At 41.8% G+C, this 16,201-nt stretch overlaps 1 protein-coding gene across 1 annotated transcript in view; it reads right to left on the bottom strand.

Annotated features, from left to right (window-relative positions):
• The window catches only part of LRRIQ1 (leucine rich repeats and IQ motif containing 1), a 318,462-nt gene that overhangs the window by 209,321 nt on the left and 92,940 nt on the right, over positions 1–16,201 (bottom strand). The window contains exons 10-11 of the mRNA XM_073620214.1: positions 13,549–13,742; positions 2,646–2,773 (exon numbers count right to left, since the gene is read on the bottom strand). Of these exons, the coding sequence (XP_073476315.1) occupies positions 2,646–2,773; positions 13,549–13,742 (322 nt within the window). The remainder of the gene's footprint in view (positions 1–2,645; positions 2,774–13,548; positions 13,743–16,201) is intronic.

Here is a 16,201-nt window from a genome sequence, read left to right on the forward strand (position 1 = left end):
GAAAACCTGCTTCAGAGCGCTCTGGACATCAGACGGGGCAAAGGTTCATCTTCCAACGACCCTAAGCACACAGCCAGGATAACAAAGTAGTGGCTACGGGACTTTTTGAATGTCCTTGAGTGGCCCAGCCAGAGCCCAGACTTAAACCTGATTGAACATATTTGGGGATATCTGAATATGGCTGTGCACCGATGCTCTTCATCCAACCTGACAGAGCTTGAGAGGTCCAGCAAAGAAGAATGGGATAAACTGACCAAAAATAGGTGCCAAGCTTATAGCATCATACTCAAAAAGACTTGAGGCTGTAATTGGTGTCAAAGGTGCTTCAACAAAGTATTGAGCAAAGGCTGTGGATTTTTATTCTTAATAAATTTGCAATGATTTCAAACAAACATCTTTCATATTGTCATTATGGGGTATTGTTTGTAGAATTTTGAAGAAACTAATGAATTTAATCAATTTTTAAATAAGGCTGTAACATAACAAAATGTGGAAAAAGTGAAGCGCTGTGAATACTTTCTAGGTGCACTCTATATGGCCCACCTGGCTTGATCCAAAATAGAGTTTTCTAGCAGTAGCCTTCTATTTTGTGCTTTGAAGAATAGGTTGAGGATGAGCAGCACTAGGTTTATCTATCCAGAGACTAAACAAACTACTTCAACCAATGTATCCACAATAGCCAGCATATGGAGAGAAGTTGAAATAGTAACTTCATAAAATTCTGGTGGTCAAAAATCATCCGCATCCTCTGCTCAAAATTAGCATTCCTATTATCTTCTGAAAATAGACATTCACTGGGCATTTCAGGTGGTTGTAGCATCTAAGAACATTTATGGGTGTTAGTATCCGGTGACTCCAGAAGTGGTGGTAGCCTCTGGAGTAGATCAGACAGAAATTCTGCTTCAGTAAGAAAGGCTGCATGTTGCATGTCTGTAAAGAAGCCCAAATCAGGGGGGCTGAAGCAGTGTCAGTGTAAGACCTTGCTCTGGAATCAGGGAACTACTATCAGCCGGTGATGTAATTCCTCAAACCCTGCAGCAGCTTTCTCAATATACTGTATGTCACATGTACTCCTGCTCCTGAGCGTCTGTAAAATGCCAAGTGAGGGCCTTCCCCTTCGGGGTACTCAAGGAATGAATGCAGACTAAGGAGTTTCAGCGTGGTCAGTATAAAGAAATTGCAATAACCCAGGTGCTAACCGAGCTCTCATGGCTGTGTCTCCGAAGCATCAGGCAACAGGTGATAAATCAAGCAATCAGCTTGCATCATCAGCAGAAAACGTGACCGGAGGTGCGCAGTCAAGAGTCTAATGTGCACTAGAGGAACTTATGCTAGTGAGGCCTAGAAGAAAGGACCACTGATTTGTAAACTATAGTGCCGAGAAAACAAGGCAATAATATTAAATAATATTCATGGTACAAACACTTAAGTGTAGATTTCCCCAAAAGAACTGTGCCTCCAAACAGCTTGTGTTCAGGGTCCAGGCTTCATCCATCATCGATGGGCTTACCCCTTTAGAGGTATTTAGAGGTATTCAAAGTCTGGGTGCAAAAGGAATGGATTATGGCTCTGGAACTGTATAGCACGCATGCTACTAACTCACTCTTTTTACCAAGCACCAAGGTGAGTCCTGAATGTAAGATGCAGTTCCTGAAACAAACATTATAGCTCAGTCTCACTGTTTCCAAAATGTACATTGAGATAAACGATCCATAAACTGATGGTGACCCATAAGGCGGTAAGCAGTCAGATCTTGATAGATGTTTCGATCAAAAAATGAAGGAAAAAGTGGAATAAAATATATTCTCAAAAAAGGTGAAGGAGTCCATAACCTAAGGACATTAGCGATAAACTGGGGCCTCATAGAAAGGGCCAGGCAATATGGTTACACTGGGAGGCAGCTTCCAGCAAGCTGTATGCCAGTGCCCAATCACCTGAAGGCAAACAGCATATAACCCCGTGGTCTGAGAATCAATTTCTGTGTTCTGTACGATTAAGATATATGTACTGTATTTTGGTATATTTCTATTTTTGCAAACGTCTATCCTAGGTGTTTTCTGCAAGTTAAAATGTTGCAAGGCGAGGTTAGGACTTCCCTTCAACTCTTAGGCCTCATGCACACTGGATGTTATAATAACGTTATAAAAACGCCAGTAGCTTTGCAGTGAGTTTTTCAACATTTTTGCAATAGCATTTTTAGCGTTTACTAGTGTTTTTTAGCGTTTTTCCGCATTAGCGTTTTAGTGTTTTGTTTTTTTTTAAGACTTTTTTTTTCAATGGATCAAAAACATTAAAAAACGCTGGTGAGCGTTTTTGAGCGTTTAGCGACGTTTATCAGCGTTAGAGCGTTTTTACAGCTGAAAAACGTCTCTCTGAACCCACTAGTTTTGGGGTTTTTACTGCTCAAAAACGTCACTGCCCAAAACTGCTGATAACAGCCTATGTGTGCATGGACAGATAGAATAACATGATGGAGAGTTTAATGACTGTAGAAAAAAATGTCTACAGCCAAAAACAGCTGCTGTAAAAATGTCAAAAAATGTCCAGTGTGCATGAGGCCTAATATCAAGTTATTATCTGATGTAATACAGCAGGTTTGACACTTAATGCCTTATTGTTATTCTTAAATACCATTTTATAACTACCTGTTTTTTGAGACTGAAATAATTTGCAACAAAGGTAGCCAATATGATGACATCTCTCTCAGTGTTGTGAGGTTGTTTTCATCCAAATACAGTTCTCTGAGGAGCACATGATTATCCAACTTAGGAATCTGCCAAAACAAAATCAGCTTGGTAAATTCATTGATTTACACATGGCCTCATGCACACTGGTTTCTTGTAAATGCTGTTTTTCCTGAGAGGAGAAGATCAGCGTTATAAACTTACCTAAGCTGCATTTCAAAAGAGTTTTTTTTACAGTTTAACAGAGTTTGGAGTTTGGGAGTTTATTTATTTCATTGGCCAGAAGTTTAGTTTATTCTGGCCATTGAAATAAATAAACGCTGAAGTGCTAAACATGCCTAGAGATTATGCGCATTTATGAGCTTTTATGTGGGTTTATGAGCGTTCAGCGTTTTTTGTGGTCAGAAGAACTGCTCTTGAACGAGATTTTAGGGCATTCAGACTACAGCTCACAAACTCCCCTGCTGATAAACTGCTAAAAACGTACACATAGGATAACTAATGCAGCAGTGTGCATGAGGCCTTATAGATGACCTCTTACACACTTAGGCTTCATGTACACAGAACGTTTTTACAAACTCTCCTGAACGATTTAACATCTGTTTTGCCGCGTTTACATGCCATGTTTAGTGTCGTTTTGCATTTGCGCTTAGAAACGTTTAAAAAATGTTTTTTTAAACAAGTTACCGCGTTTAGCTGCGCTTAGAAGCGTTTGGCGCTTGAAATGCCTGTAAACTCAGCTTCTGAACGCATACTTAAACATACTAACAAACTGTGTTTTCTTCCAAGAATCCATTCAGCTTATCCTTTTTTGTTTCTAGGGAACTTAGATATGAAAAATATTGTGGAAAATCACTGACAGTTCTTCAGCCAAACGCTTCATACATAAAGGCTTCTCTAAAAGTGATCACAAGCAGTGGCTCGTAAGCAATATTCTCCCTTAGATACTACATGTCAACAAATGTACAACACTGTAATCTGTCTTCACTGAATGCCTTTTAGATATCTCATGAGCATGACTCTAATTAACACCTCATTTATACATTTGTAATTACTCTGCTACTCTCTACCATGCAGACTGTAGCTAATTACATGATTAAAATATTCACAGCAGCACGGTGTATTTTTGGAGTCTACTGTTCTGCCAAGGAGCAGTTTGTGGATTACATTAACAAACTATGTAGAAGCAAATATATTGTTTATGCAGCTACACATTAGACTTAAATGATTATATGACATCCTCCAAAGGGGAAGTACATGGCAGCACACAACAGTCTAGGGCATCGGTCCCCAACCTTTTTGTCACCGGGGACTGGTTTCATGGCAGCAAATTTTCCTAGGGAGCGCGGTTGTGGTGGACAGGCCGGGGAATGGGATATTCACAAAGTCTGTCCTCAGACCCCTTTACACCACAACCTCCCTTTACAGCACAGTCCCCCTTTATATCAGTGTCCACAGTCCCCCTTTACTTTACAGTGCCCCTTTACAGTGAAGCCCCACAGTGTTTTTAGTTCCCCTTCACATCACAGCCCCCCTTTACATTACAGTGCCCCTTTACAGTGCAGTCCCCTTTACATTAATGTAAAGGGACTGTTCTGTAAAGGAGGCACTGTAATGTAAAGGGGACTGCATCGTAAAGGGGCACTGTGATATAAAGGGGAATGCACCATAAAGGGGGAACAGTAATGTAAAGGGGGGCTGTGATGTAAAGGGGGCACTATAATATAACAGTGCCCCTTTACAGTGAAGTCCTCTTTATATTACAGTGCCCCCGTTACATCGCAGCCCCCTTTACATTACAGTCCCCCCTTAATATCACAGCCCCCCCCCTTTACATTACAGTGCCCTTGCAGTCTGAACCCTCTCCTCCTTTCCTCTCTAACATCAATCTCTGCCTCCCCTGCTCAGAACTTCTACCTGCAGGGCAGAGGCTGTCAACAGTCATGCGTCCTCTCCCAGCTCCTCCGCCCACCAGCCAGGCTGACTATGTCATCCTATCAGCAGGGCAGGGGGTGAGAGGAGCTCTCCATTTTGATCTGCAGCTCCTCCTTCCCTCTCCCCAGCTGATAGGATGACATTGCTGGCTGGGCGGGCGGGTGAAGGAGCCGGGAGAGAACACACAAGCATGGCCGCAAAGCAGGAGGTGAGCGGCGATTGCAGTCTGCAATAGCCCTGTGCAGACCACAGTGGCCGCTCATCTCAGCAACAGTCTTGTCTATATTCCTATCGCACACTTTCTGAAAAACAAGGCTCATCAATAGTGGGTGCTGTAAGGATTACCAGTTGGATCCTGGAAACATCAAGCAAGTGTACATATTCGCCAGCACACCAAGGATCTACAATCACCGTCCAAAGGTTTTTAATGCAGAGAGATCACACCACTTAGACAAGAGCAACGATTTGGAGTCACGCAATACCTCTTCTTCAGACATGTGATGATCTCTCTGCAATAAAAAAACCTTTGGACGGTGATTGTAGATCCTTGTTGTGCTGGCAAATGTGTACACTTACTGGTCAGCAACAGGCCGCAGGTTAAGGACCTCTGATCTAGGGTACAGGGCAGCCCATGTGCAATTCTTGTGTAGGGTATTGTCTGTTCATTGATGAGATGTATGAAATGATGATTCATAGAAGTTGATTTACATTAAAAAAAATAATCAAAAGTTGGAAGACAGTAGATGGGTAGTTAGCACTTTTTGTCATGCCAACAGTAAAGCATCCTGAGACCATTCATGTGTGGGGTTGCTTCTCAGCCAAGGGGTGGGCTCACTCACAATTTTGCCTAAGAACACAGCCATGAATAACAAATGGTACAAAAACATCCTCTGAGCGCAACTTCTCCCAACCGTCCAAGAACAGTTTGGTGATGAACAATGTGTTTCCCAGCATGATGGAGCACCTTGCCATAAGGCAAAAGTGATAACTAAGTGGCTTGGGGAACAAAACATCAAAATTTTGGGTCCGTGGCCAGGAAACTCCCCAGACCTTAATCCCATTGAGAACTTGTGATCAATCCTCAAGAGGTGGGTGAACAAAAAAACAAAACAAAAAACGCACAAATGCTGACAAATTCCAGACATTGATTATGCGAAAATGGGCTGCCATTAGTCAGAATGTGGCCAGAAGCTGGTTGAAAGCATACCAGGGCGAATAGCAGAGGTCTTGAAAGAGAAGGGTCAACACTGCAAATATTGACTCTTTGCATAAACTTAATGTAATTGTCATTAAAAGCCTTTGATACTTAAGAAATGCTTGTAATTCAGTATACCATAGTAAAATCTGACAAAAAGATCTAAAAACACTGAAGCAGCAGACTTTGTGAAAATGAATATTTATATTATTCTTAAAACTCTTGGCCACGGCTGTATGTTACTATGTACTGTAACTAAAGGAAGTAAACAACAGAAAAGTGACTTATAGAGAATTTGCATAAGTTAAATCATGCAAAATTTTGATTCATTAAATGAGCCATTGGACAGACCCCAGAAAACCTCAAGAAGAGAATGTCAACTTAATATTCTCACAGTGACCAGTCAGATTGCAGCTGTCAAATATTTTGTGGGCTACAGGACAAAGGCGGCTGTTATTGTGTACCTGGAAGGGTCAGATTTACATCACTGGAGCCTGTAATGGCAGCCATACATGCATCAAAATGTAGCCAGTTCAGCAGTGACCAGATTAATTTTGAACTATGTATGGGCAGGCTGGTTGTACAGATCTACTGATCAATAAGTACGCTCCATTGAGTGACATTGGTGTAACCAGTCAGGGACCAGCACTGCTGCAGTTGAGGGACTCTCCTAGCTGCCAGGGGAAGAACTCCTCCAGTGAGAGTGGGGGGGCAGCAAAGGGAAAGGAAAGACAGATTCTGGTGGTAGGGGACTCAATTCTTAGAAGGACAGAGAGGGCAATCTGTAACCAAGACCTGAAGCGCCGAACAGTATGTTGTCTACCGGGCGCTCGGGTTCGGCACATCACGGATCTTGTGGACAGATTACTGGGAGGGGCTGGGGAAGACCCGGCTGTCATGGTGCACGTTGGCACCAATGACAAAGTCAGAGGCAGATGGAGTGTCCTAAAGAACGATTTTAGGGACTTAGGAGCTAAATTGAGGAAAAGGACCTCCAAGGTAGTGTTCTCAGGAATACTACCGGTACATCGAGCCACACCAGAGAGGCAGAGGGAGATTAGGGAAGTAAACAAGTGGCTGAAGAGCTGGTGTAGTAAGGAGGGGTTTGGGTTCCTGGAGGACTGGGCCGACTTCTCAGTCGGTAACCGGTACTATAGAAGGGACGGACTGCACCTAAATGAGGAGGGTGCAGATCTGCTGGGAATGAAGATGGCCAAAAAGTTAGAGGGGTTTTTAAACTAGGCGATGGGGGGGAGGGTCCAGAGACAGTGATAGCCAGCGCGGAAGATACTCCAGAGGGTAGTATTGGGGGCATTAGTGGTAGGTTAACCAAAGCACAAAAACGCAAGGTGAGTATAGTAGCAAGTCCAAGTTGCAATCTTGAAACACCCAATACGAGGACAATATGCGACCGGTCTAAACTATGTGGCATGTTCACCAATGCCAGGAGCCTGGCGGACAAGATGGGTGAACTAGAGATACTGTTGTACAAGGAGGATTTGGATTTTGTGGGAATTTCAGAGACCTGGTTCAACAGCTCTCATGATTGGCTGGCAAACATTCAAGGGTATACCCTATACCGCAAGGATAGAGAGGGTAAAAAAGGGGGAGGGGTATGCCTATATATCAAGAATAATGTACAAGTGAATGTGAGAGATGACATCACTGAGGGGGCTAGGGAGGAGGTGGAATCTTTATGGGTAGAGCTCCAAAGGGATGAAGCTAAGGGGAAAATAATACTGGGAGTATGCTATAGGCCCCCTAACCTGAGGGAGGAAGTGGAGACGGATCTCCTATCACAAATTGGATTAGCAGCAAGGATGGGAAGTGTTATCATAATGGGGGATTTTAATTATCCAGACATAGACTGGGCGGAGGGAACCGCGCATTCATTTAAGGCTCGCCAGTTCCTTAATGTCTTGCAGGACAATTTTATGGGTCAGATGGTAGACGCACCAACTAGAAATAAAACATTACTAGATCTACTGATTACCAACAATACAGACCTGATAACAGATGTGGAAATACGGGGCAATTTAGGTAACAGCGATCACAGGTCAATTAGTTTCAGTATAAATCACACAAATATGAGACATGAAGGGAACACAAAGACACTGAATTTCAAAAGAGCCAACTTCCCTAAAATACAAACCTGGCTAAAAGGCATAAATTGGGATAAAATATTAGGAACAAAGAATACAGAGGAGAGATGGGTTTGCTTTAAGAGCATATTAAATAAGGGCATTAGCCAATGTATCCCATTGGGTAATAAATTTAAAAGAGCGAACAAACATCCTGGATGGCTTAACTCCAATGTAAAAATGCATATAAAAGCAAAGGAGAAGGCCTTCAAAAAATACAAGGTTGAGGGATCATCCACAGCATTCAGAATTTATAAAGAATGCAATAAGAAATGTAAGGGTGCAATTAGGATGGCTAAGATAGAACATGAAAGACACATAGCGGAGGAGAGCAAAAAAAATCCCAAGAAATTCTTTAAGTATGTAAACAGTAAAAAAGGGAGGACAGACCATATTGGCCCCATAAAGAATGAGGAAGGACATCTGGTTACAAAGGATGGGGAGATGGCAGAGGTATTGAATTTATTCTTCTCCTCAGTCTTCACGAGTGAATCGGGGGGCTTCAGTAACCAAAACTGCAGTGTTTATCCTCATGACACAACACAGGAAGCACCTACATGGTTAACAGAGTACGGAATTAAAATTAGACTTGAGAAACTTAACATTAATAAATCACCGGGACCAGATGGCTTGCATCCGAGGGTACTTAGGGAACTCAGTCAGGTGATTGCCAGACCGTTGTTCCTAATTTTTACAGACAGTCTATTGACTGGAATGGTACCAGCTGATTGGAGAAAAGCCAATGTAGCACCAATATTTAAAAAGGGCCCAAAAAACATCCCTGGGAATTACAGACCAGTTAGCCTAACATCAATAGTATGTAAACTCTTGGAGGGGATGATAAGGGACTATATACAAGATTTTAGTAATAAGAATGATATCATTAGCAGTAATCAGCATGGATTCATGAAGAATCGTTCTTGCCAAACCAATCTATTAACCTTCTATGAGGAGGTGAGTTGCCATCTAGATAAAGGAAGGCCCGTAGACGTGGTGTATCTGGATTTTGCAAAAGCATTTGACACAGTTCCCCATAAACGTTTACTGTACAAAATAAGGTGCGTTGGCATGGACCATAGGGTGAGTACATGGATTGAAAACTGGCTACAAGGGCGTGTTCAGAGGGTGGTGATAAATGGGGAGTACTCAGAATGGTCAGGGGTGGGTAGTGGGGTCCCCCAGGGTTCTGTGCTGGGACCAATCCTATTTAATTTGTTCATAAACGACCTGGAGGATGGGATAAACAGTTCCATCTCTGTATTTGCAGACGATACTAAGCTAAGCAGGGCAATAACTTCTCCGCAGGATGTGGAAATCTTGCAAAAAGACCTGAACAAATTAATGGGGTGGGCGACTACATGGCAAATGAGGTTCAATGTAGAAAAATGTAAAATAATGCATTTGGGTGTCAAAAATATGAATGCAATCTATACACTGGGGGGAGAACCTCTGGGGGAATCTAGGATGGAAAAGGACTTGGGGGTCCTAGTGGATGATAGGCTCAGCAATGGCATGCAATGCCAAGCTGCTGCTAATAAAGCAAACAGAATATTGGCATGCATTAAAAGGGGGATCAACTGCAGAGATAAAACGATAATTCTCCCGCTCTACAAGACTCTGGTCCGCCCGCACCTGGAGTATGCTGTCCAGTTCTGGGCACCAGTCCTCAGGAGGGACGTACTGGAAATGGAGCGAGTACAAAGAAGGGCAACAAAGCTAATAAAGGGTCTGGAGGATCTTAGTTATGAGGAAAGGTTGCGAGCACTGAACTTATTCTCTCTGGAGAAGAGACGCTTGAGAGGGGATATGATTTCAATTTACAAATACTGTACTGGTGACCCCACAATAGGGATAAAACTTTTTCGCAGAAGAGAGTTTAATAAGACTCGTGGCCACTCATTACAATTAGAAGAAAAGAGGTTTAACCTTAAACTACGTAGAGGGTTCTTTACTGTAAGAGCGGCAAGGATGTGGAATTCCCTTCCACAGGCGGTGGTCTCAGCGGGGAGCATTGATAGCTTCAAGAAACTATTAGATAATCACCTGAATGACCGCAATATACAGGGATATGTAATGTAATACTGACACATAATCACACACATAGGTTGGACTTGATGGACTTGTGTCTTTTTTCAACCTCACCTACTATGTAACTATGTAACTATGTAACTTCCATACAACCAGCCTGTCAGGGTTTTTCTGACTGATCAGTGCTGCTGACAACACTGATCCCTGCCATCAGAACACAATAGCACAGCAAGAGGGATTCTCCCATCCACATTGAGTGTGTGGATGGAGAAATCAGGTCTTTTTTTTGTTCAAACTGCTGATTCAGCAAAAAAAAAATCATGAATGTATGGCCAACTTAAGCATGAAACATTTGGCACCCAAAATAGCACCCTCCAACAAAATCTCTTTTTATAGATTATTTTCTTTATTTACTGGTCCTAACCTGGTTTAGAATGTTGTGGCAAAGTTCACGTAAGTTTGAGATGACTGTGTTTCTGCTGTTGATGGGTCAAAATGCATGGCTGACAAATACAGAGGGGAAAATACATATTTGATCCCCAGCAGATTCTGTAAATTTGTCCACTCACAAAGAAATGAAGGGACTACAATTTTTATCATAGCTGTATTTTAAATGAATATCAAAATATCAACTAAAATCCAGAAAAAACACATATTACAAATGTTATAAATGGAGTTGCAGTTCAGTGAGTAAAATAAGTATTTGATCCCCAAGCAAAACATGACTTAGTACTTGGTGGAGAAACCCTTCTTGGCAAGCACAGAGGTAAAATGTTTCTTGCAGTTGGTTACCAGGTTTGCACACATCTCAAAACACCAAAAAGCATATTGGGGATAAATTGCAAATTCTGTAAATGCCCAATCACCTGTAGGGTGTTCGCCAACTAACCGACCGTGCATACAAGAAAAATCAGATACAGAGGGTAAAGCCCTCCCAGGGAGTAACATAGTGGTTAAGAAATGGTAAAACAGGGCTTAAATAATTGGCTAAATGCATGTCTTTAATTGTATCAAAAAGGATTAAGAGGAGCTAACATGTAGTCAAAAAGTTGCTCATTTAGAAACACAGTATATCAGACCCAGTGTACCATCACCATGTACAGTGTGCAATTAAAACCGAAAACACAAACACAAAATGAAAAAAACAAACAGTAGGTCACCTTAAATGTCCGGACGCCATTGTTTATCTGAAATGTACACAACATCGCGGAAATCACACATATGCGCTAACAACCAGGTTAATAATGCAGAGTGTAAAGATCACTTAAGCCCCAGGGCTCGTAGAGCATGCTCCCCATTGAGGGTAGGCTATTGGGTTGAAGCCTAATTCACCTCTTATAGTACTAGCACAATGGTAAGTATGTTTCAATGTATAGTAGTAACTGCAACCACAACTTGTTACTTTGATTTCCTGGCAATGCAAGTGGTATGTGATCGCTAATGTTAGTCTCATTCAGCTTGCTGAAGCATGATACCATCCCAATCTTGCGGCTGACACAATCTGAGTAACAGGGATAGAGAGAAATTGCCCCATCCACCTGTGCAGATCACTGACAGGTAAATACGATAGTCAGTCCGCTAGTGAAATGTTTACAGGAGTAGTGACCATTGTATGGAGAATCAATCTTACCATACCCGATCCGAAGTATGCATAGCGGCAAATCCGACCTCCACGAGGGTGTCACTTGAACGTAGCTCCAGCTCATCCATAAAGATTACACTGCACACCTGCATGAATTTTTCTCAGTTCGGGTAGTAGTCCGTGTGTGCGTGTATAGGTCACATTCATTTAATGTTAACAGGGCCGTTGACAGAGCCACACTGCTCCTCGCAGGTTAACCTAGCTCGACTTCACATTGCCGTTTGATCGCGGTGGTGGAGCTGATCTTCCAGCATTCCTCAACTACCGAGGCATGACCATGGGGGCGCTGCAGGATTTCAATCCATGGCGGTGTATTGTGTTACCAATGGTTTTTTTGGTGACTGCGGTCCCAACTGCCATGAGATCATTCACAAGCTAGTGCTGTGTAGTTCCCTTACTTTTCTCCTGATTAACCTTACCCCATGTGGCGAAATCTTGTAAGGAGCTCCAGGCCGAGGGCGATTGATGGTTATTTTGTATTTCTTCCATTTGCGAATTAATGCTCCAGCAGTTGTTTCCTTCTCACCAAGCTTCTGGCTAATGGTTAGGAAGCCCATTCCAGCCTTGTGCAGGTCTACAATCTTGTCCCTGATGTCCTTTGACAGCTCTTTGGTCTTGCCCATGATCGTGATGTTTGAATAGAAGAAAGAGATTCTGTGGACACGTGTCTTGTATACATACAATGAGTTTTCATTCGGAGCACCTTCTTAAATTGACAGGACTAATCTGTGTACCACATGAGCACATAGTGTAGCCAGTCTGTGTGAGAACCATAATTATTTTTGGTTGGTTGGGGATTAAATACTTACTTTACTCACTAAATAAAAAGAAATCAACCAGCGCAAACAACTAATAAAACCTAAGAATACAGCTGCTAGAATACTGAGGGTCAAAATATCAAATCCCAAAAAAATCTGTCTAAAATGCAGTACAGCGCATAAAATAAAATAAACTAGAATAGAATAGGATAGAAAATTAAATAAAACTATCATAAACAAAAAAAGCCCATGATCTTCTAAATGAGACACAGCAGGATCAGCATGAATTCAGCAATACTCCAGTGATAGAAGTGATATCCTCAAAAAGGTAAGTGACTGTAGTGTGAAACCTCCACCATTGACAACACAGGCCGCTCACCTCAGCAGATGGACCCCTGAGTGAATCAGACAGGTCAAAAACAGCAGTTCCCACATGGGATATAGGCAGCAGAATCACATGCACTGATGTTGAATCGAATGCCGGTACATTGTTAGCTCACAGTAGTCACAATGGGTACATATAATGAGAGTAAAGAAGATCTAGTGCTCTCTGTATGCTGATTATAAAATTTATTTAAGAGAATAGAAGTTACACTTACAAAAGTCACACTGTACCCCAATGCGAAGGATGAATGACAAGTAAAACAAATGGATGTTCCACGGAGATCAACGAGCAGGACGCGGGTGACGTCATGATCAGGGTCACGTGGTTTCCGTACGCGTTACGTCTCAAGGGGGCGGGACTTCATCAGTGCCCTGCTGATGGAAAAGTTGCCTTTTTTGTCTGTGCCACCTAGAGGTACAGTACATGTCTACTGTGTCTAAAAGTAAATCCGACACAGGGCTCAAGAATTACGATTTAGTCCCATAACTAACCAGTGGCAATATGGAAAATGTTGATTTGATTTAAAACGGTCTAATGTGTAAATGTAAAATGTTCTGTATCATTTTAGCACCATTTACAATTCTAATATTCTGTCTGGGAGGGTATAAAAAGCCCAACATGTTGGCATGTAAAGCCAATAAGAGCAAAAAGAGTAGGTACAACTCCTATACAGTTATGAATAAGTCGCATATAGTAATCCTGTTAGTGTAGTGGAGCAGCCATAATTTATCATTTTAAAGATGAAAGAATGCATGAAAGCCGCATAATGTATTATTTTACCTCAGTCAAGTTGTTCCCTTGTAACTTTAGAATCTGGAGCAAGCCACAATTCTGAATTCCTTCAAGTTCAGTAAGATAGTTGTAGGAGCAGTCCAAGTATGTGAGCAGAGGTGTGGCCTCAAGACCTCTAGTCGAGATTAGCTGATTGTGATCCAAGACAAACCTCTGAAGATTTATAAGAGAATTAAGCCCACCTAAACCAAACCAAATGTATATAATTATCATTCTTCTTGTAAACAGTGTTTATTTAACAAATGGTTTTGACATTAAAAAATTCAAAAGTTAACAGATATGAATAAAAAATGCTAACACTAAAGTAATTTTGGCAGGTAGGGCATGGTGGCAAAGAAACAGTATTTTCTGCTATAGGCTATAAAAATAAATGATCGAAATTGGCTAACACTTCTGTAAACAAAATTATATCATATTACATTTAATCTTCATAAAGTAAAATACTGCTTTCCATAAACAGTCTGACTTTAAAACATTATTGGAACACATAATCATTGTTCAAATTTGAATGTAAAGAATATTTGTAATTTTGGATGAAAGATTTGCTACATCTGCTCACTTATTGCTAAACACTCACAACCACCAAAATTTTGTATTTTTTTTTTGTTACAGTGTTGGGAAAAAGTGTATTTTTTTTACTGTTTGTAATAGGACTTATATGTGGCAACAAATTACAGTGAAGGAATGTACAACTTTGCAAGTGTTAAGTGCCATCTTCCAATTGTTAATTTTGTGGGGGGGACGGGCTCAACTGGTATTGGCAGAGGTAAACCATACACAAGGTAGGGACACCCTGGAACAGTCCATACAGGTTTGTCCTGCACTTTCATTCAAGGCAGCAAATAAACACATTTTCAATGCAGGAGGGCTTTGTACAGCAAGTCCATAGCATAAAACAAAACATCAGCTTGTCCAAGCCACTAACTAAACTCTGTTCCTGGCTAATAGGGTGTACCCTAATAGGTTATCCAACACAACAGGCAGCACAGCACTTGTACCTTTCTTTTAGTGTTCTGTCAGCACTCAGCCTTCCACCCAGCAGCAGGCTCCCACAGTAGAGAGAGCAGAGAGTGGGCAATTAGCATTAATCAGCTCACAAAGGCCTGTGGATAACAGAGACCAATAATCAGGTCTATGTAAGATATGGACATAAGTTAGAATAAAGCCTCCATTCCACATCTTAGCTACCAGGTACGATATGGAATGGAGACTTTATCCTACGAAAAGTTCTGCAAAGTCTCTGGGCTCCAGGATCAAGAACACAACATATTAGGATCCCGAGAAAACAATCTTTGTTATCTCCATATCATCCATAAACTCTGAATCCCCTCACCATGTGTAGGTTACATACCTAAGTGAGACATACACGGTATACCAAACCTAGGCAAACTGAGGCACAAGGGCCACATTTGGCCCTTTGCTCTCCTTGTCCGACCTGCAATGCCTCCACTGTCAGCATGCCTCTTTGAGCCTGTCTGCTTGGAAGTGGACAGGCACAGAGGCAGGCTTACAGATATCTGTGTGGACACTGTGGAGAGCGGCCAGAACTGGAAGGTGAGAGCCAGAGGAGCTGATTGGCAGAGCAGGAGGCTAATTTCTGGCAGGATATAATTGCCTAGGAGTCCTCCCAACGCTCTCCTGTCACTCTGCTACTGGTCAGTTCTATCCCCCAGGGCAGCAGTGCGAATGTCTGCAGCATATACAGGTACCATTTAGCTACACATTTACGTAGCCTTATTGTACCTTGTGTTCTTGCCAGTAGGTGCTCAAAACCATAACATTTACTATTTTTTTAAAGCGATAAAATTATAATTGAGTGGAATTAAGTTCAGTCTATTGGTCCAGCCTTCCACAACAGTCCCAGCTTCTTATGTGACCTCTTGGGAAAATGAGTTGCTCACCCCTGCAGTATACTGTCCAAAATCCTTGCAACCCGCATCTAACAATCTGTATAGTAGTATTTTGTATAATAGCGATTGCATAACCAAAATAATCTTCCACACCATCACCAAAAGTGACTAATTCTATGTGCTAAAAGCCATAACTCCCTCTACCTTAGATTGATACTGTGCAATACTGTCCATTTATTTACAAGGAGAGGGTGCTAGTACACCATTATTAGTCTAAACACTGCTCACTAAGAAGGTATACACAAAGCATTTGCATACTACACTACCATATCTACCATTGCTGCTGCTTTAATCCTTGTAGAAGCCTATTCTTAGCTTTTCTTTGCTCCCCTGCTAATCTGTTCACCACCAGAAATCGAAGGAGATCACTGTAACTGGATTCATGAAAGAGCAAGTGACTCACTTCATATGATAGATATGGTGCTTGGTGATCGGCCCAGTGCTTTTATATGGGGATGGATAGAATACTCAGCTATGTTTAGCTCAGGGCAGTCACATGGGAAAGACCTGTATAAGCTATGACTCCAGCAACTTGTAGCTTATAGTTGACTTTCCTTTCACTCACATCAGTTAAACAACATGGCAGGGAAGATAAAGGATGGTAAGTATATGCTCCTGTAGAGGAACCTGCTGGACCACAAACATAAATTAAAGTGATTGTAAAGCTTACATTTTTTAAGATAAGGGAGAGGAAAGACAAGATGCTTCAGACATTCTGGATGGAGATCAGG

This window comes from Aquarana catesbeiana, linkage group LG03, assembly GCF_042186555.1.
Source record: "Aquarana catesbeiana isolate 2022-GZ linkage group LG03, ASM4218655v1, whole genome shotgun sequence".
Taxonomy (NCBI): Eukaryota; Metazoa; Chordata; class Amphibia; order Anura; family Ranidae; genus Aquarana; species Aquarana catesbeiana.